The sequence below is a fragment of the Medicago sativa genome, chromosome 1 (assembly GCF_051527215.1).
Source record: "Medicago sativa cultivar Bolivia chromosome 1, Bolivia_mono, whole genome shotgun sequence".
NCBI lineage: Eukaryota > Viridiplantae > Streptophyta > Magnoliopsida > Fabales > Fabaceae > Medicago > Medicago sativa.
In genome coordinates this window covers 4,140,515-4,168,477 of record NC_140749.1, presented here as the reverse complement: position 1 = coordinate 4,168,477, position 27,963 = coordinate 4,140,515, and the positions used below count along the sequence as shown (strand labels likewise).

The following is a 27,963-nucleotide window of genomic DNA, read 5'->3' as shown; positions in this document are numbered from 1 at the left end:
ATTTTCTAAAAAAATAGAGAAACAACAAAAAATTAGGAAGGAAATGTGCAACAACTTTTTTGGCTCCAAAAAGTTGTCTAACAGACTTAAGAACCTTGATAAATAAGATAAATACGTAAGATAGGCGATCATTTTCTAAAAATATAAACAAACAACAAAAAATTAGGAAGGAAAAGTGCAACAATATTTTTGGCTCCAAAAAGTTGTCCAAAAGACTTAAGACCTTTTATAAATAAGATAAATAAGTAAGATACGCGATCATTTTCTAAAAAAAATAGAGAGACGCCAAAAAATTAGAAAGGAAATGTACAACACCTTTTTTGGCTCCAAAAAATTGTCTAACAGACTTAAGAACCTTTATAAATAAGATAAATAAGTAAGATAGGCGATCATTTTCTAAAAAAATAGAGAAACAACAAAAAATTAGGAAGGAAATGTGCAACAACTTTTTTGGCTCCAAAAAGATCTCTAACAGACTTAAGAACCTAGATAAATAAGATAAATACGTAAGATAGGCGATCATTTTCTAAAAATATAAACAAACAACAAAAAATTAGGAAGGAAAAGTGCAACAATATTTTTGGCTCCAAAAAGTTGTCCAAAAGACTTAAGACCTTTTATAAATAAGTAAGATACGCGATCATTTTCTAAAAAAAATAGAGAGACGCCAAAAAATTAGAAAGGAAATGTACAACACCTTTTTTGGCTCCAAAAAATTGTCTAACAGACTTAAGAACCTTTATAAATAAGATAAATAAGTAAGATAGGCGATCATTTTCTAAAAAAATAGAGAAACAACAAAAAATTAGGAAGGAAATGTGCAACAACTTTTTTGGCTCCAAAAAGTTGTCTAACAGACTTAAGAACCTAGATAAATAAGATAAATACGTAAGATAGGCGATCATTTTCTAACAATATAAACAAACAACAAAAAATTAGGAAGGAAAAGTGCAACAATATTTTTGGCTCCAAAAAGTTGTCCAAAAGACTTAAGACCTTTTATAAATAAGATAAGATACACAATCATTTTCTAAAAAAAAATAGAGAAACACCAAAAAATTCGAAAGGAAATGTGCAACAACTTTTTTGTTTCCAAAAAGTTGTAGTTACGAACTTTTATAAATAATATAAATAAGATTCGCGATCATTTTCTAAAAAAAAGAAATAAACACAAAAAAAAACAGGAAGAAAATGTGCAACAATTTGATTGGCTCCAAAAAGTTGTCTAAGAGATTAAGAACTCTTATAAATAAGTAAGATACGCGATCATTTTCTAAAAAAATAGAGAGACGCCAAAAAATTAGAAAGGAAATGTACAACACCTTTTTTGGCTCCAAAAAGTTGTCTAAGAGACTTAAAAACCTTTATAAATAAGATAAATAAGAAAGATAGGCAATCATTTTCTAAAAAAATAGAGAAACAACAAAAAATTAGGAAGGAAATGTGCAACAATTTTTTTGGCTCCAAAAAGTTGTCTAACAGACTTAAGAACCTTGATAAATAAGATAAATACGTAAGATAGGCGATCATTTTCTAAAAATATAAACAAACAACAAAAAATTAGGAAGGAAAAGTGCAACAATATTTTTGGCTCCAAAAAGTTGTCCAAAAGACTTAAGACCTTTTATAAATAAGATAAGATAAGATACACAATCATTTTCTAAAAAAAAATAGAGAAACACCAAAAAATTCGAAAGGAAATGTGCAACAACTTTTTTATTTCCAAAAAGTTGTAGTTACGAACTTTTATAAATAATATAAATAAGATTCGCGATCATTTTCTAAAAAAAAGAAATAAACACAAAAAAAAAAAACAGGAAGGAAATGTGCAACAATTTGATTGGCTCCAAAAAGTTGTCTAAGAGATTAAGAACTCTTATAAATAAGTAAGATACGCGATCATTTTCTAAAAAAATAGAGAGACGCCAAAAAATTAGAAAGGAAATGTACAACACCTTTTTTGGCTCCAAAAAGTTGTCTAAGAGACTTAAAAACCTTTATAAATAAGATAAATAAGAAAGATAGGCAATCATTTTCTAAAAAAATAGAGAAACAACAAAAAATTAGGAAGGAAATGTGCAACAATTTTTTTGGCTCCAAAAAGTTGTCTAACAGACTTAAGAACCTTGATAAATAAGATAAATACGTAAGATAGGCGATCATTTTCTAAAAATATAAACAAACAACAAAAAATTAGGAAGGAAAAGTGCAACAATATTTTTGGCTCCAAAAAGTTGTCCAAAAGACTTAAGACCTTTTATAAATAAGATTAATACAAATAAAAAAAAAAACAGAAAAGATTTAGATCAGTAAATTATCTTAATTATGTTAATTTGTTTCTAACACAATCTTGATATTTTTGGCTGTAATGAATGTTTAGTTGGGTGGTTTTATGGCGCCATATTTTTTTTCTGACAATTTATTCATTTTCACTACTTTGTATATATACCCTCTCTCAGTGTGCAGAGACAAAGACAAAGTGTGTTTCGTAGCATCGTTCTCTCTTTCTCGCCACCATGACGGACGGTCATCTCTTCAACAACATTACCCTCGGCGGCCGTGGCGGCACCGTAAGCTCTCTCTCTCTCTCTCTACAATCTTCCATTTTCGATCTTCTTTCCTCAAACCTTCACCATTTCCTCTTTTTGAATAACCCTAACTTTTGTAATTCCTTTTTCAAAATCATAAACCCTAATACTAGGGTTTTCTCTATTTTATTTTTCTCTCCATTTTTGTTAATCCCTAATTTTTATTATTGTAATTAATTGTTATTTTATTGTAGAAAATCATCTTTCTTCATTTTGTAAGTATTTTGATAATTTTGCTATTAGTAGATTTATTGAAAAAAAATGGGCAAATAAAAAATATATAAACTGATGAAATCAAAATTAACATAACTGAGTATACTATAATCACCAAAAATGTGTAAAGTGTGATTTTGTTCAAAATTTTATATTTTCCAGCTTCAAACCTAGTTATTGTGTGCAATTTGTTTAAATATCCATCTAGTATTAGCCCCTGTTTGGATAATCAGCTTATCTTCAGCTTATAGCACATCCATTTATCATGATATGCGCTTAAGTATAAGCTATTACTATAGCAAAAGATGAAAAAAAGCTGAATTGTTTTCGTATAAGCTATAAGCTGTTTATGTATGCTATATTGGAGAACTTATGAAAATGAATTGAAAACAACTTATGAACAATGTCATAAGTTCGTCCCACAAAACGCTGAATTGTTTTCGTATAAGCTATAAGCTGTTTATGTATGCTATATTGGAGAACTTATGAAAATGAATTGAAAACAACTTATGAACAACGTCATAAGTTCGTCCCACAAAACTTACGTTAGTTGATAAGCTCAAATAAGTCTATCAAAAAATGCTCTAAGTGTTTTCATTAGCTATCTTGGAGAACTAGTGAAAATAATTTGAAAACAACTTATGAACAATGGCATAAGCTGTTTTCATAAGTTCTTCCAAATAGTCTTACAAAACTTATGTTAGTAGATAAGCTCAACTATGCCAATCCAAACAAGCTCTGAGTGTTTCATTAGCTGTTATGTGTCAAGGTTTTATCAATTTCTACGATATTTTTTAATTAAAAAATAATAATGAAAAGATGAGGAAAATGAGATTTTCTAGTAAATTTGTGAGCGAGACTGAAATAGTAATTGTCATGTATTACACTTATATTTGTATTATTGGTGCTGCAGAATCCGGGGCAGATAAAAATATATTCTGGAGGAATTTTATGGAAGAGACAGGGAGGTGGCAAATCAATTGATGTTGATAAGGCGGACATAACGGGCGTAACATGGATGAAGGTTCCAAAGACGAATCAACTTGGTGTTCAGATCAAAGATGGGTTGTTCTACAAATTCACTGGTTTCCGTGATCAGGTAGTTCTCCGTCCCCCTGAATATGTATTTACATGTTTTTGATGTTGAAAAAGGAATTCAATTGTTTGGTTTGGCTTGGTTTGGTTTCTTAATTTTGTTCCTTTGATTAACACTTTGACCAATCTAAACGTTGATGATTTGGATTTGGATAAGCATCGCTATCATATACTGTTACCTGTGTTGACGTTTTATACTTATTTTGCAGGATGTTGTAAGCTTGACAAGTTTCTTCCAAAACACCTTCGGAGTAACTGTTGGGGAGAAGCAACTTTCTGTTACTGGGCGCAATTGGGGAGAAGTTGATCTAAACGGTTGGTGATCTTTACATGACTGTTTTTTATATTTTAATTGTGATATTTCTCATAATTTATTTACCTACTATACTCCGAGTAAATTTATGTGTTTGATGGAAATAATGTTTGACATCGTTTATAATGGCAGCATCATGAAGACATGGTAAGTAATATTTTAAACATGAGCACTGCCCTACTATTTTCAAAGATATTTAGTTGAAACCATTCAGTTTGTATTTTGAGTGCACCGCCTTTGTAAAATTCAGGGTAATTTCCTTATAAAAAGAAACACCGGGCAGTTATCTGCCGTTTTTTTGTACCCATTTTTAAGTTGGTTCTATTTTTTTTGGGTGCACATCTAAAATGAATCTAAGTAAGCACCACTACCTTCAATCTGGTTGTTACATCAAAGTGCAATTTAAAGTGAGAAGTTGTTAAGATGGAAATGTGGGTTCTTTTTTTCAGGGTGGGGATGGGGTTTGCTTCTCAAACAGGAACTTTATCTCATTCATGCTTTCTTCTCTGGCTTATCAAATGCAGTCTTTCCCTTTATGGTGGATCTTTTTGATGGAACTGACTTGACTGCTTTTATACGGCTATACTACCAGTGGATGTCCTTATGTTTCTATTTTCATTTCAGGAAATATGCTGGCTTTCATGGTTGGTTCAAAGCAAGCTTTTGAGGTGTCTTTAGCAGATGTCTCCCAAACAAACCTTCAAGGGAAAAATGATGTGATGTTGGAGTTTCACGTGGATGACACAACTGGAGCAAATGAGGTATATATATATATAGTTTTGGAAGTTCTAATGAATTGATACAGTTTGGAACAACTTGCAGCTGGTTAGAAGAAAACCTTCCTCATCCAAACTTGGGCTTGAATAGTATTGTAGGCTGCAGTTAATAGGCTCATTTTGGAATTGCGTTTTTTATGGTCTAATATTGTTTATTTTACGATCTCAGAAAGATTCTTTGATGGAGATGAGTTTCCATGTACCAAGTTCCAATACCCAGTTTGTTGGTGATGAAGATCGCCCTCCTGCTCAGGTGAGTTTGTCTGTGACTTTAATTAATATCTTGTTACAGCAAATTATAGGTAACTAACATTTGTAAAATCATTTTGGTATTAGGTTTTCCGTGATAAAATAATGTCTATGGCTGATGTTGGTGCTGGAGGAGAAGATGCTGTTGTTACATTTGAGGGTATTGCAATCCTTACACCAAGGTAATGTATTGTACAACATGCAACATTCAACTATTTAAGCTTGTTATCACTATCTTCCATGCTTCTGTTCGATTGTGTCCTTTCAAGAAAAAGATTGATCTGTAGAAATTTGCTTTATTGTGCAGAGGACGATACAGTGTTGAATTACACTTGTCATTTTTGCGGCTTCAGGGACAGGCTAACGATTTCAAAATCCAGTACAGCAGTGTGGTTCGCCTATTTTTACTTCCTAAGGTTTATCTCCTAATCCTTGCTTTTTGTTTTTAATATAACAGTGTTATCAGCCACACATGTAAATTGATTCTTTTCTCTGGACTTGTTTAAGTATACTGACAGCTTATCATGTCTGTTGGCTGTATGTATTCGTAGTCTAATCAGCCGCATACCTTCGTCATTATTAGTCTTGATCCTCCTATTCGGAAAGGGCAGACTTTGTACCCTCATATCGTGATGCAGGTAATGTTTTACTTCGTTGGTTTCTTGTTTACTAATTTAGTCGATATACATTTTGCTTGCTTCTGAACCTAACAATGTTGTGCTCCTTTCTGTGTAGTTTGAAACTGATTATGTGGTTGAAAGTGAATTGGCAATGAGTGAAGATCTTTATAACTCAAAGTACAAAGACAAGTTGGAGCTGTCTTACAAGGTATTGACTAAACTGTTGATAATTGGGTTATTGATATATAACCTGAGATACTGCTCCTCAAGAGCTGCTTTGGAAATGAAAAAGGGCATATTTTAGTTGATTGGTTGGTGTGAGAATTTGGTAACTCGTGGGTCATGCAATCACGTGATACAATAGTTGATATAGTTAATTCACTATTCAATAATCAGGGGCTTATCCATGAAGTGTTTACCACAATATTGCGTGGTTTGTCCGGAGGCAAAGTTACCAAGCCTGGAAAATTTAGGAGTTGTCAAGATGGTTATGCAGTGAAGTCATCTTTGAAAGCTGAAGATGGAATTCTGTATCCCCTTGAGAAGAGCTTCTTCTTTCTGCCTAAACCTCCCACTCTTATTCTTCATGAAGAGGTAAAATCCAGTTGCTTTTGCTGATAACCAAAATACCAAATGTTAGTTTCTGGTTGATGTGCATATGATACTTAAATATTAGAGTTTTTTTTATGGTTTCACCATTTCCTACTAGATTGACTATGTGGAATTTGAGCGACATGCTGCTGGTGGTTCAAACATGCATTACTTTGACCTTCTTATCAGACTCAAATCTGAGCAAGAGCATCTCTTCCGAAATATTCAGAGAAATGAATACCACAATTTGTATGGTTTTATCAGGTAAATATTAACTCACTGCCAAAATTTATCACACATATTTGTTTGTTACACAAGCAATTCACTTTTGTCCTGCCCATGCAGTTCTAAGGGCTTGAAAATTATGAATTTAGCTGATGCCCAACCAACTGTTGGTGTGGCCAAGGTGCTTGAGAATGATGATGATGATGCCGTCGATCCACATCTCGAGCGCATCAGAAATGAAGCTGGTGGAGATGAAAGTGACGAGGAGGTGCCTAATCTGTACTTGACTACTTGATATTGTTTCTATCCTCTTCTTTATTCATGAGTAGCTTTTGGTATATTTGTGTTCTAATTTAAGTGATTGAGGTAACAATAGTTATTTATATCCAACCTCATTTGAATATATCGAAGCATGAACATGAAAATACACGAGCGAGCTTTGAAGTCTACTTACATTTCAGTTTTGGCATTCTTAAACTTGCACATCTGTTGTTATTGTAGTCGAACTTTCTCCTGTTTGTCCATCTATCCCTTTCAGTTTGTCATGCTCTCTGTATTGCTTACTGTTGTGGTTCTGTGCATGTCATATGCGTATGTCTTGTGGGAGGCTGCATGTGGCAGGATTTCTCTCTAGAATTAGTTTGCTTTTGTATATATTAAATTGGTGTAAAATGTCTACAGGATTCAGATTTTGTTCTCGACAAGGATGATGGAGGTTCTCCTACTGATGATTCTGGTGCAGATGACTCTGATGCTAGCCAAAGTGGTGGTGAGACAGAGGTAAGTGATTTGCTTTTATCATCTTGAGATACCTCACCTCTACTCTTTAAATCTTTGGTGTCCGTAACACCTTAATGATGACCAACTTCCAGAAACCTGCCAAGAAGGAACCAAAGAAGGATTTGCCTTCTAAGGCATCTACTTCTAAGAAGAAATCAAAAGATGCTGATGACGAAGGAGGAGTGAAGAAGAAACAGAAGAAGAAAAAGGATCCAAATGCACCTAAGAGGGCACTGTCTGGTTTCATGTTCTTTTCTCAGATGGAAAGAGAGGTTTGTTTTATGCTGTACATACATATTAGTGATGTGGTTTTGAATTTAAGCAAGTACAGTAACTATTTTTTTTTTTAATGACAGAATCTAAAGAAAACTAATCCTGGAATTTCATTTACGGACGTGGGAAGAGTACTTGGAGAAAAATGGAAAAATCTGTCGGGTATGGCTGGTTGCCATTATTTCATTGCAGTTCCATCTAGTGTCATTTGTGACCATAATCTTAGCCTATTATATTTTTGTGTTTGTGACCAAGTTTTCTGTTTCTTTGCATGTTCAATACACAGCGGAGGAGAAGGAACCTTATGAGGCCAAAGCCCAAGAAGATAAAAAGCGTTACAAGGATGAGATGAGTGGTTACAACAAGAATCCTCAACCCATGAATATTGATTCAGGAAATGAATCTGACAGTGCCTAAGGTTGCCTTAATATTAATGGTATTCCCGATTGCTTGGCTGCAGTTTTATAGTTACTGTCATGACAACTAATATAAGTCATGTGTTTTGATATTTCTTAAATGTGGTGGTATCTCCTATTGTAACGGTAAATCGACAGAGTTTTATGGTAGATCTGTTGTGAATGACGCTGTTTGAGTGTTCTATGTCCCCGGGGTTATAACGGGCTGCTTGTTTGAATGGCTTGAGGAAGGCTGGAGAAGGATGAGGTTTATGTGCTAAATATTAGTTTATTATCTATATGTGTAATTCAGTAATAACATACTGGTTACCTGCTAGTGGTTCTTATCAAGTATCTGATCGGCTTACATAATAGTAGTAGTAGATTTTTCGCTAATTGAATTTTAAATTATATCAAGTATCCCTTATCAAGGTATGGCTGCATGCAATACACCAAAATTGTGGGACCTCTTTCTAGACCCTGCTCATCCGGGAGCTTTAGTGCACCATGTTGCCCCTTTATCAAGTGTCCTTACCAAATCTTTTTTCCCCTTCTTAAAAGTCTTTTTACTCCATTTTTTTATATCAAGTCTTAGAGATGATCGCGTGCATGTAGTAAAAAAGAAAAAATAAACATGTTTTGCTCACTATTTTTCTTCACTATAGTTTTCTTCTATTGAATTTTTATAATAAAGTTTTTAAAAAGACACATCTTGCACAAAGGATGATGTAATTTTTTTTTCTTCACTATGTTTTAAAGTACATATCTTTAATGGACCTCGAAGAGGAAATTAGTGTGGACATATTAGTATCGATGTCGTTGAATTATAATAGTTACATGGTGAAATGGAAGTTACATTGAAAATTGTTAATTCTTGTGATTCTTATTCATCTCTTGATTTCTTTATACTAATTTTTCTATACTTTCTACGTTTTAGTTGCTTTTGTTTTAGCTCATACAAAACAAAGAAAAGGGGTTGAAAGGTTAACCAATCATCAATCTTCGCATATTATCTTGCCATATATCATTTATCGAAAAAATATACTCCCTCCGTCCCGAATTAATTGAGCCCTTGGCTCATTTCATACTTATTAAGAAAAATGTATAAATAAAAGGGAAAATGGAATATATTGAATTGGGAATGATGAAAGTAATATTAATTAGAGTTATAAAGGGGAAAAAATGGAATATATTGAATTGGGAATGATGAAAGTAGTATTGAAAATTGAAATGACTCAGTTATTTTGGAACACTTTTTTTTAGGAAATGGCTCAGTTAATCCGGGACGGAGGGAGTATCATTTTCCTAACCTCTTTGGGTGGATATGTCCAACCACACAAAACATAGGGCCCTGGGACTGCGTATGGCAATTATATCTTTTCGGTCTCTGAATGAAGTGTCATTGATGTATGAAGTGACATTGATGTCTTTAATGTATTGTAGATTAGAGAGAATGATTAAAGTAAATTATTTAGATGAGAAAGACCAATTAATTAAGAGAAGATAAAAACAAAGGAATCAAAACATCAATGACATCTAAGGGAAACCTGACATTTGTTGTCATACCTTTATGCAATGTTGTTGTTTGTGTGAAGGCACTTTTTATTGTGAGTGGTCATTGTCATTAATTCAACCAATCATATTTGCTATTTTTTTCATCCAAAGCCTATCGATTTCATTTGAGAAAAGGTCAAAAGGTACTTATAAAAGAAAAATTAAAAGCTTTTCTTCTCGAACTTTGGAGCCGCCTTGCATTATCTTGCCCACAAGTCAAGAGTCAATGAAGACTAGAGATGACCCCATGAGCCAAACATGAGAAATGCACACCCAATAAGTATTATTCTGTCTCATACCCAATAAGTATTAAGGTATTAAAGTATAATAATGGTGGGAGAGCATACTAAAATGAGTAAATTACACTAGTGAAGGTCAAAACTAGAAACATCATCTCAATTGTAGTATAACATTATTATATTTGTATATGCTTTTACAATTAGAAACAGTCACATATTAAGGAAAAGCTGAAAACAGACACAAGAAGAAGCAAAGACACCTCCTCACACTGTTTATGTTCTGTTGTATTTTGTTTCTCTTTAACGTCTGTGTATGTGTCTGGTATCTCATCAAATATATTGCCACGGGGCACCTTACTCATCATTACCTTTCTCCTTCTCCACTTCTCCTAGCTTAGTTTCAATCTCTAGTCATATATGTTGACCAATAACAGTGCTGCAATTACAAGCTGTTGTGAAGTCAAGGTACCCTCATTTTTATGTTTTGTTACAATGAAACCATTCATAAGATGAGAAATTAATGTAAGATATGCATATTGATTCATTTTTTTCACATATGCAGGTGCACCGTTCAATATGCATAGAGCTTAACGGATTCATTGATAGAATTTTGCAGATTTTATTAGCCATTGAATCTTCTAGACCAAATTGTTCCTTAGCAATTCAAGCATTGTGCTCTTTGCATTTCACTTTGGATAAAGCCAAGTCAGTTATCAAACACTGTTCTGACTCCAGTAAACTCTACTTGGTAATTTAACTTATAGTTGTTTCTTCTTTTGATACTTTCAAATACTAATTTGTAACCAACTCTTATGAGACACAATATTTAGGAGTTTTCTTACCTAATAAGTGAGACTCATATCGAAGACGCATATCATGTCTGGCACCGACACACATGGTTAAATTTAGGACTTTTGTTGACTGTTGTCTGGCATTGACACACGTCGTTAAAGTTCGGACTGTTTAGTGAAAATTAAAATCAAATTGAACTAAACCAGTCCGTTTCAGTTCAGTTTGTGAACCATCCGCCAGATTTTGGTTCTTTTCGGCTCAGTTTTTGGTCTTGAAGATTCAATGGTTAATACATAATGAACTAGTCTTCTGTAATGAGCTCTCTTTAGATCCTATAACACTAACCTTCTTATTTGCATATTGGTTAGGCAATAACATCACACAAGATACTTTCAAGATGTGAAAAAATAAGAAACTCTTTTGAGTTGTACTTGACTCAAATTCAAAATACTGTTCCAATTCCATTAGCTGCTGAGGTTAGTTAATCTTACTAATTAGCCTATTACACATAATTTTTTTTGTTTCTTGATTATTGAGAATGGAAACTGGCCTATATACAGATATGTTCAATATTAAAGGATCTAAGGGATGCAGAATTTTCCTCAGAATTTGAAGATGAGGCTAGGAAAATTTTACTTTCACTACTTGAGAAGGAATTTCCTGATTCAGTTTCTATGGAGAATGCAGAACTTGAAGCTGTTAAAATTGTAGCTTTGAGGTTGGATATGAAATCTTCATCCTCAATTCTAGTAGAGAAAGAAAGTCTTAAAAGGCAGCTTGAAAAAGTCAATAAGACAAACCAAAAGGAGAAGGAACTTCTAGGATACCTCTTATATTTGTTGATTAAATATGGTAAATTTATTTTTAAATTTCAAAATGGAACCAATGCTTGTGAATCAAGTCAATGACTCTATCAACCCAAAAGTTGGAAATGTATGATTATTTATTTATTTATTCAATATTATTTTTTTGATCAATTATTATTTTATTTAATATTATTGTCCATAGATTATTAGAGTTTTATAGGTTTTGGATTAAAAGCATTTGTCTGGTATTGATTATGAAGTGTGCATACTCCAAAAAAAGGTATCTATAAACAGTGTCATACATGGATACTTCTTGTATACCTCCAAACACATCTCCTAAAAGTGTTCTATTTTTTTTTTCCTTTCTCTTGTGTAAATTTTTTATGAATACTTGCCAATACTCCTCACTCCAAATAAAAAATTAAAAACGCCAAAAAGTTTAAAAACTTAACTGATATTTCATTGGCTTTGGATTTTTGGTATTTCTTATTTTAATTTAAAGAAAAGTGAGAATTGGGTATCACATTAATTAATGAAGTCACATCAACGTAAGTTTTGGAAGAATTGCGATGAAAAAAAGAAGAAGAGAGGAGAGTGAAATTGCACATCATTGTATTTGAAGGATCAAAAGTACAATTACGCAAAATATATTTTTATAATGGTTGTTTTGAGTTCTACTAAATACTAATTAGATGATTTTAAGGAGCAATTTTTACCTAGACACAAACCCAAATAAAAAATATTTAGGCACATATTCATAAATGGAGAGAAATAAAAGAAAAATAAATTAGTCGCATCATTTTTTACTTTTATTTTTAAATTTTTCTTATCTATGTGTGTGTCTAAGTCATTTTTACTTGTGTTTGTGACCATGTTAGACTTTCTCCTTTTAAGGATGACAAAGAGGTTATTAAATATTTTATTACATTTGCAAGTACAAATTCTATTATTTTCATTTAGATCACAAATAAATATCTTTTTATAACTGCAAAACTTTTGTAACGTGGACGTTTTTTGGGTGGTGTGTAAAGTGAACATTTCAACCATTGATAATACTTGGGTGACATTGTGGTTGGTGATATTTGTGACATTGGCCAACCACAATGTCACATGTGTATAAAGAAACAAAAAAATATTATGAAAGAGAAAGAAGAGTGACACTTGTGACATTGTGGTTGATCAATGTCACAATGTCACCAACCACAATGTCACCCAAGTGCTACCCGATAAATAAATCATTGATATAACATGCACATAAATGATAAATCATGAATTACTACCAAAAAAGTAATAATCATGAATTGTCATATTATCAACTCTTAATTTACTCTTTTTTTTTTCTTCAAATATTTAGTGGTAAGAATTTTATATCTTAAAATAAATAAGTTGAGATTCTCATATTTGAATGTTAAGTATTGTTTACTGCAACGTTCTATTCACTGAATTATGTTCACGATCACTCTTAATCTACTCATTTTACTAACTATCTTTTTTTTTTATCACGTGACCATCTAAACGAGTTTTACATGAACAATTCTACATTAAATTATACTTCATTCACGATCAAATTTCGAATTGTCAGAGTCACTCTCTTTACAGTCAAAGTCACTCTCTTTACATCGAAACGGATAACACTAAACAAAATCTACTCATATAATATTGGGCTTAACTAAGTAGTCTATAGGCCCATTAACCTTCGTTTCGTACTGCTTCTGTCATCATCTTCGTTCGAACAATGAGGTAGCCATCAAATCGAATTCATTGTATAAACCCTAAAACCCTAATTACCATTTCATGCTTCAATCTCATCAATTTCAAATTCAATTACAATGAGTTGGAGAGTTTTTCTTTCTTCTTCAAAACAAACCCTAACCAAACTCAAATCAGTCTCAAATTCCCAATTTTCCAAAACCCTTTTCAAACATTTACCCATTTCATCATCACTCGTCTCTCACCGTAATCTCCATTTCCATTCCCATGAATCCAACACTTCACTGATCGATCCATCACTCAAAACCCACTTAAACGACACCACAATCAACCAAAACGACGATGAAGAAATCACCAACGAGTTTCTCTCTCGATTCGCTTGGATAATGCGAAAAAAAGTTAAAGAAGTTTACCCCGAATGTGATAAAAGTACCGTAGATGCAATGCTGCTTGTTATTGTTGAAAGGGTTGTTTCAGAAATGGAAAAGGGTAGTGGTAGTGGGGGTGGTGATGAAAAGGTTACATCTTCGCGATTTGATTCGGTGGATTTTAGTGAGGATTTATGGAGGACTGTGTGGGAGGTTAGTAATAAGGTTTTGGTTGATATGAATAAAGAGAGGAAGAAGGAGAAAATGAAAGGGTTTTTGCAGTGTGATGAAGTGAAAGAGATGTGTAGATTTGCTGGTGAAGTTGGGATTCGAGGCGATTTGCTTAGAGAGCTTAGGTTTAAATGGGCACGTGAGAAAATGGAGGAACATGAGTTTTATGAGGATTTGGAGAAAATGAGGAAAGAGACTCAGATTGTTGATGAAGAAATAAAAAATGAAACCGAAGAAAATGTCGTTGTTGATGCTGGTGTTCGTGTTGATGGTAATGTTGAGGAGAAGAAGGTTGTTGGTCTTCCTAAGAGGAAAGGGAAAATTAAGTTCAAGATTTATGGGCTTGATCTATCGGATCCTAAATGGGAACAAGTGGCTGATAAGATTCATGAGGCGGGAGAAGTTATTTGGCCGAAGGAGGCGAAGCCGATAACCGGGAAATGCAAACAAGTTACCGAGAAAATTCTGTCGTTGAAGGAGAAGGATGGAGATGATAGTTTGTTGACCCTGGTAGCTGAATGGGTAGAGCTTCTACAGCCTACTAGGGTGGATTGGATCAATTTGCTTGAAAGGTTGAAAAATCAGAATTATCCTTTATACTTCAAGGTAACTGTTGCATTGCCTTTTTAGTTTTTTTGAGCAATGGGATTTCCATATAGATTACTTGTGTATGTGAATTTGTTTTGATACTTTAGCAGATTACTGTTATTAGGAAATGTTATCTAATGTGATAAGCTTTTGTTGTTGTTGATGATGATGTTGCAATATTATTAGGAAATGCAATGTTTAGATCTAAATACTTCCCCTGGGCATATATATGTATAATGGAGATTGTATAGGTTAGGATATAGAATATAGATTATGTTAGTAGTTAAGAGTTAGTTGGATACAGATCCTTGGAAGCCAACATATCTACAGCAAGCGCTGCAGCAAAAATATCATCCTTACCAAGTATAATAGCAGAAAACAGTTGATCCAATGTTCCTTCTTTTTTTTCACACTTAATCACTCTTTTAGTTTTCCAGAATCATCCTGCACTTCACCCATTCTGCAATTACACACATTTCTACTCTCAAGTGGATAATCTTTACGCAATAATTTATTATTTTTAACCTTATATTTGGTTCTTCTCATCTTGTTAGTTACGCTATTTATTTGATGTGGTGGTTATACAAAAGCCAAGTTCATGACCATTTCTCTTTAGAGAGAATATTTATTGAGAGTTGGATTGTTAAAACTAAGAAAAAGAGATACTGGAAAAAAAACAATGATGAAAGTGAAACACTCAATTCAAAAAAACAATGGTAAAAGATACCGTGTGCGGAAAAAAATGATTCAGAGCAGTTTTATTTTTAACAGAAAGGCAAACTTTAGCTAGAAAAGAGAGAGTGCACTCATATGTTCCATGACAGACATCTGAGTTCTGAATCATTTCTATACTCACAAAATCCTGATGTATCATGACACAACAAATAAGGCAGTTGAACGATGTTACTTACACCGAACCTTCTTTTTTCGACTCTTCTTCCCTTGTCTTAGCAGGGGCCGCAGGTGATTTAGAGCTCTCCACTCCCATCTCTTCTCTTAGATCATTGATGCTTTGCTCCAACTCATTTATACGGCTTCCCATTTCATCTATCTTTGAAATGATGGAGTCAGGCATTGTCTGGAACCTAGTTTGCATTTTCTGAAGGTTTTGCACCAAAACATTCATAACAGAAGTGCTTTGCTTTCGGTCTTCTGAGTCGTGTCCATCCATGATTTGAACAACGCTTCTTCACCTGGAATGAACTCCTTCAACAAGTTTCCATGAAAAATCGTTACCTTGTCATACACAATATTTAGGTGGCAATTGTTGTGGGCTTATATGATCCAATTATTTTGCCACATATTTTATGGTTTTGGGCTTATATGGATCGCTTAGTCGAGAGCACAGATGATTCTAAGGCGGCCATTCCATATGCTGCATGTTGAAAATTGTAAAAACCTTTATGGCTGGTTTGTGGTTGTTGTGATACATATATTTTAAGTGAATTCCTGTGATCCAAAATGGGATCAAGGTGTTAGGATATAGAATACAGGATAATTAGAGTGGTTAAAAGGTTAGTAGAATTTAGCAAGTTGATAAGTTAGTTTGGTCTTTGGTGATTGTTAAGAGCTGTTTTTTTTTTTTTTTGTTATTCGTAGTCTTTAGATTGCCCTCAATTGGTAGAGCCGTAGAGGCGAAAGATAGCTTTGAATAATTAAATTTTGTGACTAGAGAATTATCTAGTGTGATTGTGTGAAAGGAGAGTGCTCTTTTGGGGTAGCCTTGCTTATACCTTTGGTATCTTCATTTGTTTTCAATATGTATCTTCGTTAAACAGATAAGAAACATAGCAAGTACAACAACACAATAGTTAAGGTTTATTTTCCTTCAATAATATCATCACTAGAGGTAGGGGCTAGACCTAGAAAAACTATAAGAGAAACTAACTATTAAGAAGGATCTAGAGATTAATGAGTTGGAGAAAGACATGGTTTATGATAGAACACTATGTCATCGTTTGATTCATGTAGCTGACCCTACTTAGTGGGATAAGGCTTGGTTGTTGTTGTTTGTTGTAATATCATCTATTGAATTTGAAACTAGCTGTAACTATTTCTCCGTTATGATTTGTTTTTTATTTTGAAGCGACAATTCATGTTAACTGGATACAAAAAGATTAGTGCTATTTAATGTATTATTATCGCTACCACGAGCATTACTCATATTTTGCTTGAATTAGTGCACAGCGGTATTGTAACTGTAATAGCCTAGATAGTCTCAAGCTGTTAGCACAGCTGGCAGTAGTTACCTTCTAACTGCATTATGTTATTTGTTGTTAGATAAGCTATGCAAGTTATGCAAATGACTTAGTGTTGTATCTGTAACAGACCTATGATGACTATCATCTCACACCATAGATACAACTTGTACACTCAGTTTTCAGTAAATCAATAGAATATCAAACACACTGAAATGTTCTCTCTAATTTTCTTAGTTTTGTTGCTAAATAGAATCTATATTTGTGTTTCTTCTTTCCTTGTTGGCTTGATTGAACATGAATTGTTTGGTTGAAGTTTAGTCTTTTGGTTGCTCTTGATGTTTCTTTGAAACGGGATGTCTCACTTGACATTTTTTTTAATCTGTTATTATGGAAGATATTAGAAGAGAACACTTTCTTTTTATTTGAGAACAAGGTGGAAGAAGGTTTCACATCCATGAAATGTATCTGAACATCTAAAAACATTTGAATATGTTTTTATACCACTATTCCAGGAATTCTTTCTTGCTCAAAAAAAGGATCCTAACAAAGGGCTGTTTGGATTTTGTATTTAATTTTTTTCAATTCCTGTACTTTTGTAGGTGGCAGAAATGGTATTAACTGAAGATTCTTTCCAAGCAAATATATCTGACTACTCTAGGCTTATTGATATGTATGCTAAAGAGAACCGCATTGATGATACTGAGAGGATGCTTAAGAAGATGAATGAAAATGGTTTACAACCAGATGCTTCGATAGCCAATGTGATGGTCCACATGTACAGCAAGATAGGTAATCTTGAACGTGCAGAAGAAGCATTTAAAATCTTGAGTAGCCTGGGTTTCCAACCAGACACGAGAGTCTACAACTCAATGATCATGGCCTATATCAATGCTGGTGAACCTACAAAGGGTGAAACACTGATGAGGCAGATGGAGATGAGAGATATTAAGCCTACAAAGGAAATATACATGTCATTGCTCCGATATTATTCTCAACGTGGCGACATTGATCGTGCCTCACGAACTGCATCATCTTTGCAGTTTGCAGGACACCCGCAGACTAAGGAAACATGCACCCTGCTTATTGAAGCAGCAGCAGTTGCAGGTGACCTAGATAAGGTAATCTTCAATTTTGACCATATGGTAAAACTTGGGCATAAGCCTGATGATAGATGCACTGCTGCCATGATTCGCGCTTATGAGAAAACAAATTTATTGGACAAGGCATTGGATCTTCTTATGACGTTAGAGAAGGATGGGTTTGAGCCTGGGATTGTGACTTATTCTGTTCTTCTGGACTGGATGGCTAAAATGCAGCTTGTCGATGAGGCTGAACAAATTTTAAACAAAATTGCTCTACTGGGCGAGACTCCTCCTTTTAAGGTTCAAGTTAGTCTTTGTGATATGTATGCAAGGACTAAAATGGAGAAAAAGGCCCTTCAAACACTAGGCATTCTGATAGCTAGGAAGGAAGAATTACGACCAAATGAGTTTGAGAGGATTATATCTGGCCTTATCGGTGGTGGGTTTTTGCGGGATGCACAAAGAATGCATGGGATTATGGAGGCACAGGGTTTCAAACCATCTCAACAGCTTAATTTAGCCCTTAAATCTGGCCGCTTACCATTAAGTATGAGGTAGTTTAAAGGTCATGAGTAGTGCTGTGTTATTCTTTCTTTGTCAAGTGACCAACAAATGTACTGCTTTATTAAGGGAGACACGGTCTGATAGATTAACCATAACATGTAACCAATAAAGTATTTTTAGTTTATGCTCGATAAGTTGTTGGTTTCTCAATTGTATCATGTTTATGAATTTTGCCATGGTTACATGTTTGCAAGTGTTCGGATTACACTTATTTATTTCTCTTAATATTCTTTTGAACTTAGTATTTTGTATATATTAGATTAATTTGATTACACATTTTCTTATCCGTATATACGATATCTTTTTTTGACATGTTTTGCACTGATGCGCTTTATTCTGATTTTACCTTGAGCTATCTAGGAATTCGGATGTGGTTGCATTGCATGTAGAGACTTTGGATGTGTTATTCATGTCGATGCTATTTTCTAAACTTCTTATTGATATTCTACTTATAATAAGCTGTGATAACCACAAACTCCCCATATCTGATGTCATTATTTCTTTTTCTTCCATTTTCTAATTTCTCTGTTAACGTCATTGTTTTGATTAAGGTCTGGCTAATTATGTTAAAACTTTCCCTGCAGAGTGCAGACTGATCAAACTCTAAGATTATAAACTCCCCTTATTATTTTAATGACTTACCTGCCTTAACTTTCTCAGTTTTTTTTTTTTTTTTGCAACAGTTCTTAGTTTCATGTTATTTGAGATTTTACCGTGTCTAAAGCTGCGTAAATTTTTCTCAATATATTGGCAAGCCAATATGTGTCCACCTCACCATTTAATTGTGACTGTTTATCATCTGAGTTCTTTTCTTGAAAGGAGTATATGAAGAAAGGTACTCATTGATTGGTTTTACATGGAATTTCTGAACCTGCTGGGTCATACCCATTTGCAAAACTTACCAAGCAAAAAATGAAAATGTCATACACTTTCCAAACTGAAATTAGGTTTCAATAAATGGATGAATAACTAAAAGAAAGAAATAATAACGAGGTAAGGGTAAGGCATATCCTTTCCTAAGAGTCAAGAAACAATAATAGGTGGCAAACGTTTGATTATTAGAATATTAATTAATATAAGTAAGAAAAGAACCTAAAAGAAAACTTTAAGGGAATCAGTGTGAAATGTTCCAAAGGAAGCAATAAGAAATTGTGAGCTCAAAGTAAAACATATATAATGAAAGCCTCATCATGCATGCAAGGCATAAAATTTCAATTATGTATATATAAAAAGAATCACATTATGCAACATTACATTTAAACAGAAAACTAGGAAAAGAAATTTGATTAGTAGGAAAATAAGAACATCAGGAAAAAAGAAAAACAACATCCTCTTGTGTATTCAAATATCAACCAAACCATCCATGGCACAAAGAAAGCCATCATTTCGTTTTAAAATCCCTTCTTGGCTATCAGGAACACCTGAATCAATGTCTCGTCGTCCGAAAGACGCATCAAAACCAATTACACGTTCAGACACAAATGTTCCCATTCAAAGACCATCTAGGCCCTCTCTCATAACCCCTGCAGAATTTTCTCCTAGTCCTACCAAAACTCAAGAAGCCGCTACAATTGAACCTCAAAACCATTCACCGCCTCACCCAACTAAGCCAACACCATTATCATCGTCAGTGTTTGTTGAAACCACTCACTCAAAACCACCTTCTCCATCAACATCGCCAAACCATGTCAACTCTCCACCACCATCATCTCATGCAGCATCTCAGGTTCCTGTTGTCTCAACTCAACCTCAGTCTCCCTCTCATCATGACACCATGAAGGTGCCAAAGCCAAATTCTTCTGCTGAAGAAAGCACTCATCCTACATCACCCCGAGTTTCTAAAATTGAGCCAGCTTCTCAGCATCATCCACCGTCGACTTTGGCCCCAGAGCAAAAAAATGAGCATCATCTACCATCTCCTTTGGATATAGAGCGAAAAAATGAGCATTATCCACCATCTCCTTCGGCCCTAGAGCGAAAAAATGAGCATCATCCACCATATCCTTCGGCCCTAGAGCGAAAAAATGAGCATCGTCCACCATCTCCTTGGACCTGGACCCCGGAGCAAAAAAATGAGGTGTTAAAGGCTAACCATGAAGAAAACACTCGGCATACATCATCTACCTCGCAAGAAGAAAAAGGGAAGATGTCAATGTCTGATCCGGTTCCAAGTGAAGCAGAACCAAAGATGAAGTCCCCATTGAAAATCATCCCCGTGTCACAACCAGAGAATCTTTCTAAGCACACAAAAACAAAATTAGATGAGGAATTATCAATCTCAAAAATAACACCAAAGTCCCCTTTGGAAACTCAAAGGAAGTTCCTTCAAACTAAAGAGAAAGAGAAAGCTATGCATGAAACCAAAAAAGTAAGAAACACAAAAGACAAAGATAAAAGTACTAGCCAACCGAATCAACATGCCAAAGCATCTTCTTCAGGCACAAAGGATAAGAAGCATCATGGTGTAAGAGAAACTGTAGAGAGAAAGATAATGTTTTCCACATCAAACTCTAGTGGGAAAGACATATCACACGAAAGAATTGTCCCATCGAGCGAGGAAAGGGAAAAGGAAAATGAAAAGGGAAAGGCACCAATGCAAAAAGGTATCAAAGATGATATTACAAAGTTTGTTCATAAAATATCAGCCTCAGTGCAACCAACACAACCTATGGAGGACAAAAAATTCAGTGTCATAACACTGACTGGTGACAATAGAGGAGCAACAATGCATGTTGGTTCTGAATCAGATAAGAAAGAAGGGTCAATCCACATTCATAGGGCCTACAAGACTGAGTCCGAAGAGAGCATTGATGTGACAACAGATGGAGAAGGAAACACTAACAATGAGGAAGAAGACTCAATGGAACATGGTGAGGTCGGGCAGGCTTATGTTAACAGCAACATACAAAGTATCAATAATTCACTCATGTTTCATGGTTCAATCAATGAAAGAGACCCTGGAGTTCAAGTTACACTTCCACAAAAGCCTGTAGAAACCATCAACCACGACGATAAAGACACTCACAATCGCAGGACTGAGTTTAACATTAGTCGGTCTCAGAAGTCAACGTTCCAGCCAACAGTTCGCCGTTATGGTCGCAAGTTCAGTTGTGGAAATGAAGACATTGAGATAATGTGAAAGAAAAACAAACATAGCTTCCCTTGTACACCATAAAAATACACCTTGTACAGAAATATTGCAACTTTTAATTTAAAGAAAATAAGATTTATAGTATTTAGCCACTTTCCACCAAGAAAGTGTTGACAACATCAACAATATATAATATAAATTTTTTCCTTTTTATTATGTGCAATGTCATTTTTATTTTTAATTGTTCATTTACATTACAAGAAAATATATGCTTGAGGAAATTAACAAACTTCATTACACATTAAACATTAATCCTAAACAGCTAGCATTACACAAACTTGGGCCTGCAGGGTGAAAAATGAGAGTTATTTTGTGCAACATTTTCTTAATGAAATATTTACATTTTGATATCAAAGAAGATTTCAAAGGAGTTATCATTCACAAGCTGGTTTTGTGTCAAAGCTGCTCAAACAGATTGCAAAGGCTTGAAAAGCAGAGAGAGGATATCGATAATCCATGGTGAATATGTCCTTCCCGATTTTTCCAAATTGTAGTATAACTTTTTCTTGTTCTGCAGCTGAAACATTTTGGCTAGGTTCTGCAACTGCTACAAGCTGAAAATTCTTCACCGAAGCCACTGTAACCCGTCCCTTGAAATTCAAACACCAACATTGCAGTTGTTCATGCCATCTTGGTGCTTTGTTTTTCAAAATCAGAGGCTCTCTTGCAAAATCAGTGCAAGTTGAGCCAAATTCAACAACTTCTGGCTTCTTTTCTTTTGCAGATTCATGCTCATTGTGGCAATTGGTAAATTCCATAGGAGTAGGAGCAGTTCCTCCTTCTTGGACTGAAGATATGGGGATTAAGTGCATTGTACTCCGCATTCGCCTTGGACCTCTCGTACGAAGAACATTGAGTTCGTAAGATACAGTTGCTACTTTATAGTTAGCAGGAGCAGCCCTTGGAAGTACTTGCTTCATATGGACCTTTTGCTGCAACTTGCAACTTGATGGAAGCGAAGAAACATGTGGAGGATGACCATCTAAGATCGTGAACTTGGTGCCGAGAAAATTAGACCTGTTATTTTGCTTAATGATTAACTAAGCAGTAGATTATAATGCATTAACCATGAAAAGATGTGGATTGATTGAGGACACTAACCTTAACTTTCCAATGTAAGTATTGTTAGCTCTAGAGAAATCATCAGAAACCAATGATATTAAAAATTCTGTGCATGTTGCTCTTCTAATCTTCTTTGCTGCCAAGAGAAGTTTGCTCATATCACCAGAAAGAGCTGCAAATACAATAACACAATTCACAAATATGGTAATTTAGAGACTACCTTCACAAATCAAGAATAGTTAACGGACTATTTATTACATTTCCATAGTTCAAAGACTAAAAAAAGAAGGATGAAAAAGAATGTGATAGTTTAGCGATTGATTTGTAAGTTTACTCTGGAAAACAGAAGATGAAAAAGAATACTACAAAAAAAAAAAAAAAGCCTAAAAGAAGGTAATTCAAGTTTTAACAACTACATACTTCTTTTGATTCAAAGAGAAGTCTTAGTATTATTTTACAAAAATCCAAACAAAATTTTGTTACCAAATAGAGAATAATTTCATGTGAGCACAACAATCTTACCAGGGCTTAGACCAAGATATAAACTATATGTGGAAGTATCCCTTTCTCTCTTAATAAAACACTGAATTGGATTGTCTCTTGGAGCAGGCTGAAAAACAAAATAAAAGACAGTAATCACACATTTAGTACTATACACCATGTTCTTCCAAGCTTAAAACAAAAATTACATCAAATCAAATACATAAAGAAAGTGAAAAAAATTACCTGCTTCAGTGATATAGGGAAAGTGATCCAGCCACACTGTTCAAGTGTCTTAACAACACCCTTTGTTATGTCTCTCCATAATCTACAAACTGAGGCACAAGCTACAAGTGCTCGGCGAGATGGCCAAGTGGTTTCACTAGCTTCCACCCTTTGAATTATGTCTAATAGTAACTCAGGAGGTAAATTAGCCCATTGACTCTCTGATGATGATGATGATGGTGTTGTTGGTGCTGATAGTGATATTGGTGAGGAACATTCTGGTGCTATGTGAGATTTTCCATGTCTATGCATATGCTTAGTTTCTACACCTCTTCTATACATGTTGCCAATTCCCTCTTTCATCTCCTTCATCTCTCTCACAATACTCTTGAAAGGCATAATGATAAGTTGTGTATATTTGTAGGACTAGAAATCTAGCATAGCCATTGTGTTTGAAAGAGAGAAATTAGGCTTCATATTTTTTATAAAAGCATACAAAACAATATAACATTTTTGCCTAAGTTCAATGTAGTTAGTGTATTAACAATGATAGAATGAGAACATATATTGCAGAGAAAACTATAGAAAAATAACTCTACCTGCTTCTCTTGAGATTTTTCTTGTTCCTTTTTATAGGACCTCTTTCAAAATTTTCAACTGCCTTAATTATTTCCCTCAAAAAAAAAAAACTGCCTTAATTATTTTTTGGGTCTTGTTAACCAGTGCCCCGGGGCACTAGTTAAGAAGCAAATATAGTAATATTTACCTTGAAAGCTGTGTAATCAATGCATTAAAAGATTAAAAAGTGTCTTTTTTGACTTTCACTGTCTTCTTTTAGCTTCCTTAACCAGTGCCCCGGAGGCACTCGTTAACATTTTCCTTATTTTTTTACTGATATATCCCTTTTGTAATAAATATTGTGATGGAAGTTTAAACTAATTTAAGTCCTTAATCTAATATGAATTTACATATTGAGAAACCAAAAAAAGAAGTGAAAGAAAAGCTCAAAAATTGAGAGGAAGATGCATGTACCGTGAGACAAGAGTCTAGAAAATGAGGAAATCTTGGAGAGAACTTGGAAAGCACAAAGAGGGGAGGGACTGTGGAAAGTACCTCAAATACTCCAAAGGCAATGTCTTGGACAAAACAAAAAGGTGAGAGTGGATGGAGGTTGAGGTTTGTGAAGATTATAGGTTACTACAACAAAGTTTTAAACTTTCAAAACAAAGCTTGTGGAGCATCACATACTCATGCACTTTTGTTTTTTGTTTTTCAAAGCATCAAGTAAAGCATCCCTTCTTTACAACCAAACCACATGGACAGAACAAAACTTAATTTGGTCTTTGCATGAACACAACTCAAATTGTATATGCTAGCAGTTTAGTTTTCATCTGCATCACTCACTCCTTGCACTTTTATCACTTGCCTTAAGCTATAATCCAACACAATATCTTGCATGGTATTTAAGTGTGGTCCACTTTAACGGGGTCAATGGTCATCAGACCCATATAGAAAGATCTTCATGATCTTGTGTTATTGGTTTTAAATTTTTAATATAAAATGCATTTCATATCCCTTGGATTTTAGTTCCACGGTTTTAGTCCTCCAACTTTTAAATTGATTAACTTTTTTCCCATCTCTGTTTTTTGAGTTTGACTTTTTTTTTGTTAATTTTGAGGTTGAATTTTGATGATGTAAGATGTTTACGTGACAACTCAGTTGATGATGTGACACTGTTTAGGTGAATTTTTATCTAAGTAATTTTTATTTGATCGAATATACATAAATTAATATCACAAAAGCAACTAAATTTAATATAAAAAATTATAAATGTATTATTATAACTTGATTCATTTTCATTTCATCAACTTCGTTGTCACATAAATCGATTAACATTTTCTATATCTATACTCTTTGAGATAGAATTTTGATGATGTGAAAAATGAGAGATTTATGTGACAACTCACTTGATAATATGACACTATGAGTGAGTTTTTACCGAACAACTAATTTTTATTTCACCAAAATATACATAAATTAATATCACAAAGCAACTAAATTTAATATAGAACACTATAGATCTACATTATAACTTAACGGCTAATTTCCATTTCATCAACTTAGTTCTCACAAAAATATCTCAGCTGCCAAATCATAAAAAAATCAACCTCAAATACATAGGTGGAGCTAGAGTTAGATATTTGGAAACGTAGGGATCAAAACCATAGATTTAGAAATATAGACTAAAATTATGAACGAGACAAAATATGGACGTTAAAACTGCATTTAATTTTAAATTTTTTTCAATATTGAGTGCTAGATGAAATGGTTAGGTCAAATGAAAAAGTATGTTTTTTTTTTGTGAATATTGTTTTTTGGTGAATCTGAGAATTCATATGAAAAAGTATGATCAGTAATCAATGAGAATTAGACATTTGTTATATACGGAAATATTCAATTTAAACAAGCATTTTTCCCATAGCATAGGGGAAAAAAAAGTGGTTAGTTAATCTATGCACTAGTGTCCTAAAGTGACACCAATTTTGAAGGTTAGATTGATTGGCATTCATTCACCATAATAGAGACTTTATGTGAAAGTAGTATATTGTTCTATCAAAATAAACCAAGTGACAAACTCAACCTTTCAATTCAATGTAGTACTTTATCCTAATAAAAAAAACTACTCAATTCAAATGTATTTTACTTTTAGGCCTTCAAGTCATATCATTAATATTGTTTCATGTTGTTATTTTCCGAATGGAATATCATATAAGCTTACAACACCCCCACCCTCCCCCCCACCCTCCTTCCTTTTATATTGTCAAAAGTAAAGATTTGACTACTAAAATGTTTGGATATGAAAAAGTTAGGTGTTGAAAAGGATGGTAGGATATAATATACAGGAAATTATTTGGAAAATACTTGGGTGACATAATGTCACCGTGACATTAAATCTGGGCCACACAAAGGTGTTGTGTTGTGTGGCCCAGATGTGTTGTATGTGTTGTGTGGCCCAGATGTTATGTGGCAATGTGTGTTGTGTGGCCCAGATTTAATGTCACTGTGACATTATGTCACCCAAGTGCTATGAATACATGATTCCACTACTGTATGGAGGGGACACAATTATGTACGTCTCTCGTGAAGAAAAAAGTGATTTATTAGTTTATGTATCGTTTTTTATTTGAAAAACTAAACATATAATAGTGCTTTAATATGGTGTGTTTACTTATCTTTTATTCAAGTAAAATTTATCTCATCCGATTTAACTATTCTAAGGTATATTAATGTATGTTTGTAATAACGGTGAGATTCACGAAACCGTTATGACACTGATTTTGTTGTAACTTTAAAGTGTAACTTTTGTTTTAATTACGGTGGCCGAGAATGATTTCATCAAACTCTTAATTAATCTAGACATACACTTGAATTCGGGATAAAGTAAAATATAAAGTAATGGTATGTGTTTTGATTTCGTTCATGAGGCAAATAATTTTTTTAGGGGATTCATAAGCCAAATATGTTTAGCTTAATTTAGAAGATAATGTGATAGTTGTGTGTCAAAGTCATGATTCCTAATATAATGTTTGAAGCAATTAACAACCCTAGCACACGTGCCATGCCTTATCTCTATCCCCACCACTTCATTATTGTTATTTTCTAGGTTGGGATTTGGTGGAAACTCAATGCATTGCAATGGACACTTCAAAATGAACAAATATTATATTTCAAATTTGTGTAATGGCCAAAACTATTTTATCGAAAAATTTGCACGGGTAGCAGACATATAGATGAGATAACGTAAATGTACCGCATGGTCCACTCTCCAACTTATTCACTACAATTATACAACTCATATTCATTCACGATCACAAGTATCACTATGGCCCAGCACAAACATGTTATTCATTCATTGTCATTTATTTGATGTCTATATTTTGTGAATATTGTACCTTGTTTCTTAAACAGATAGGAAGTGCAATCAATTATGGCCTTCAAGTTTTTTTTCTAACAAGCAAAAAGGGATTATATTAACAACAACAGAGAGTTCGTAGTAATAGTAGCATAAGGTATGCCAATAAAAACCTCAAAAGGTTACAACTAAACAATAGTAACCAAAGGAAACATAAATAAGTTAGTCGATGTTCATACAAACAAAAGGGTTCGACCATCACATATGAAAGTTTGAACCAAGATTGACATTATAAGCTTTCAGCCACCAAAAATAATGTAACTTGACTTTTCTAGCGGCTGATGAATTGTATTTTCCTTATTCTTGAAAACTCTATTATTTCGCTCATTCCACAAAATCCAAACACAACATAACCAAATAATCTGCATGAAAAAACGACATGTTCGCGAGGCACTAGAGGAGTTAACAAACTGAACAATATGATCCTGAAGAGAGGCTGGATCGGCTGATGAGATGCTCGTCCAAGACCTAACTAATCTCCAAAGGGGGACGAAACAAGGACATGAGAGAGACAAATGGTGAACCATCTCTAAGCCTCTGCAACCAATCACGCAAAATGGCCTTCTAGTTTTCTTTTTCCCTTGAGGCAAGGCAGCTATGTGTTTGGATCATCTATGGATTACTCATCAAATCTTTGATTGTTAGATTAATTTAATTGCTTGGAGTACTATATTTTTTATTTAACCTAAAATTGAATTATTGTAAAAGAATACAAAATTTTGGTGGACAAGAAACAAAACTCATGCAAAAGTAAAACATATATAAAGTCTTACATTTTTTATGTAACTTCGAGCGATATTTTGGAGTTTTAAATCTTAT

At 33.9% G+C, this 27,963-nt stretch overlaps 4 protein-coding genes and 2 pseudogenes across 7 annotated transcripts; 4 read left to right on the top strand and 2 right to left on the bottom strand.

Annotated features, from left to right (window-relative positions):
• Nucleotides 1-2,470: 2,470 nt before the first annotated feature.
• On the top strand, nucleotides 2,471-8,514 carry LOC146951861 (FACT complex subunit SSRP1). The gene is made up of 16 exons (XM_085755611.1): nucleotides 2,471-2,570; nucleotides 3,715-3,900; nucleotides 4,106-4,211; nucleotides 4,834-4,970; nucleotides 5,155-5,238; nucleotides 5,322-5,416; nucleotides 5,542-5,650; nucleotides 5,786-5,872; nucleotides 5,970-6,062; nucleotides 6,251-6,448; nucleotides 6,564-6,709; nucleotides 6,791-6,938; nucleotides 7,352-7,450; nucleotides 7,543-7,722; nucleotides 7,807-7,885; nucleotides 8,010-8,514. The coding sequence occupies exons 1-16, from the start codon at nucleotides 2,517-2,519 to the stop codon at nucleotides 8,138-8,140; spliced, it is 1,932 nt and encodes a 643-aa protein (XP_085611737.1). The 5' UTR covers nucleotides 2,471-2,516; the 3' UTR covers nucleotides 8,141-8,514.
• A 1,466-nt stretch (nucleotides 8,515-9,980) lies between these two features.
• LOC146951860 (U-box domain-containing protein 5-like) lies at nucleotides 9,981-11,680 on the top strand (annotated as a pseudogene). Its single transcript, XR_015032488.1, has 4 exons — nucleotides 9,981-10,376; nucleotides 10,474-10,659; nucleotides 11,072-11,179; nucleotides 11,264-11,680. The product of XR_015032488.1 is annotated as a U-box domain-containing protein 5-like (transcript).
• Nucleotides 11,681-13,258: 1,578 nt separating this feature from the next.
• NFD5 (pentatricopeptide (PPR) repeat-containing protein) lies at nucleotides 13,259-18,478 on the top strand. The gene is made up of 2 exons (XM_085755486.1): nucleotides 13,259-14,424; nucleotides 17,207-18,478. Exons 1-2 carry the CDS (start codon nucleotides 13,339-13,341, stop codon nucleotides 18,245-18,247), a joined length of 2,127 nt encoding a protein of 708 aa, XP_085611612.1. The 5' UTR covers nucleotides 13,259-13,338; the 3' UTR covers nucleotides 18,248-18,478.
• LOC146951859 (heat shock factor-binding protein pseudogene) lies at nucleotides 15,073-15,708 on the bottom strand (annotated as a pseudogene).
• Nucleotides 18,479-18,918: 440 nt separating the features above from the next.
• Nucleotides 18,919-21,560, top strand: LOC146951857 (uncharacterized). The gene has a single exon (XM_085755433.1). The coding sequence runs from the start codon at nucleotides 19,617-19,619 to the stop codon at nucleotides 21,390-21,392; it is 1,776 nt and encodes a 591-aa protein (XP_085611559.1). The 5' UTR covers nucleotides 18,919-19,616; the 3' UTR covers nucleotides 21,393-21,560.
• Nucleotides 21,561-21,613: 53 nt separating this feature from the next.
• TLP6 (tubby like protein 6) lies at nucleotides 21,614-24,693 on the bottom strand. Of its 3 annotated transcripts, none has more exons than XM_085755459.1 (5): nucleotides 24,285-24,693; nucleotides 23,193-23,605; nucleotides 22,989-23,076; nucleotides 22,506-22,638; nucleotides 21,614-22,421 (listed from the first exon to the last, which is right to left on the bottom strand). In XM_085755459.1, exons 2-5 carry the CDS (start codon nucleotides 23,568-23,570, stop codon nucleotides 21,779-21,781), a joined length of 1,242 nt encoding a protein of 413 aa, XP_085611585.1. In that variant the 5' UTR covers nucleotides 23,571-23,605; nucleotides 24,285-24,693; the 3' UTR covers nucleotides 21,614-21,778. The 3 variants fall into 3 exon arrangements, with proteins under 3 accessions (XP_085611585.1, XP_085611569.1, XP_085611577.1); XM_085755443.1 differs by having other exon boundaries at nucleotides 24,204-24,646; XM_085755451.1 differs by having other exon boundaries at nucleotides 23,771-24,601.
• Nucleotides 24,694-27,963: the final 3,270 nt, after the last annotated feature.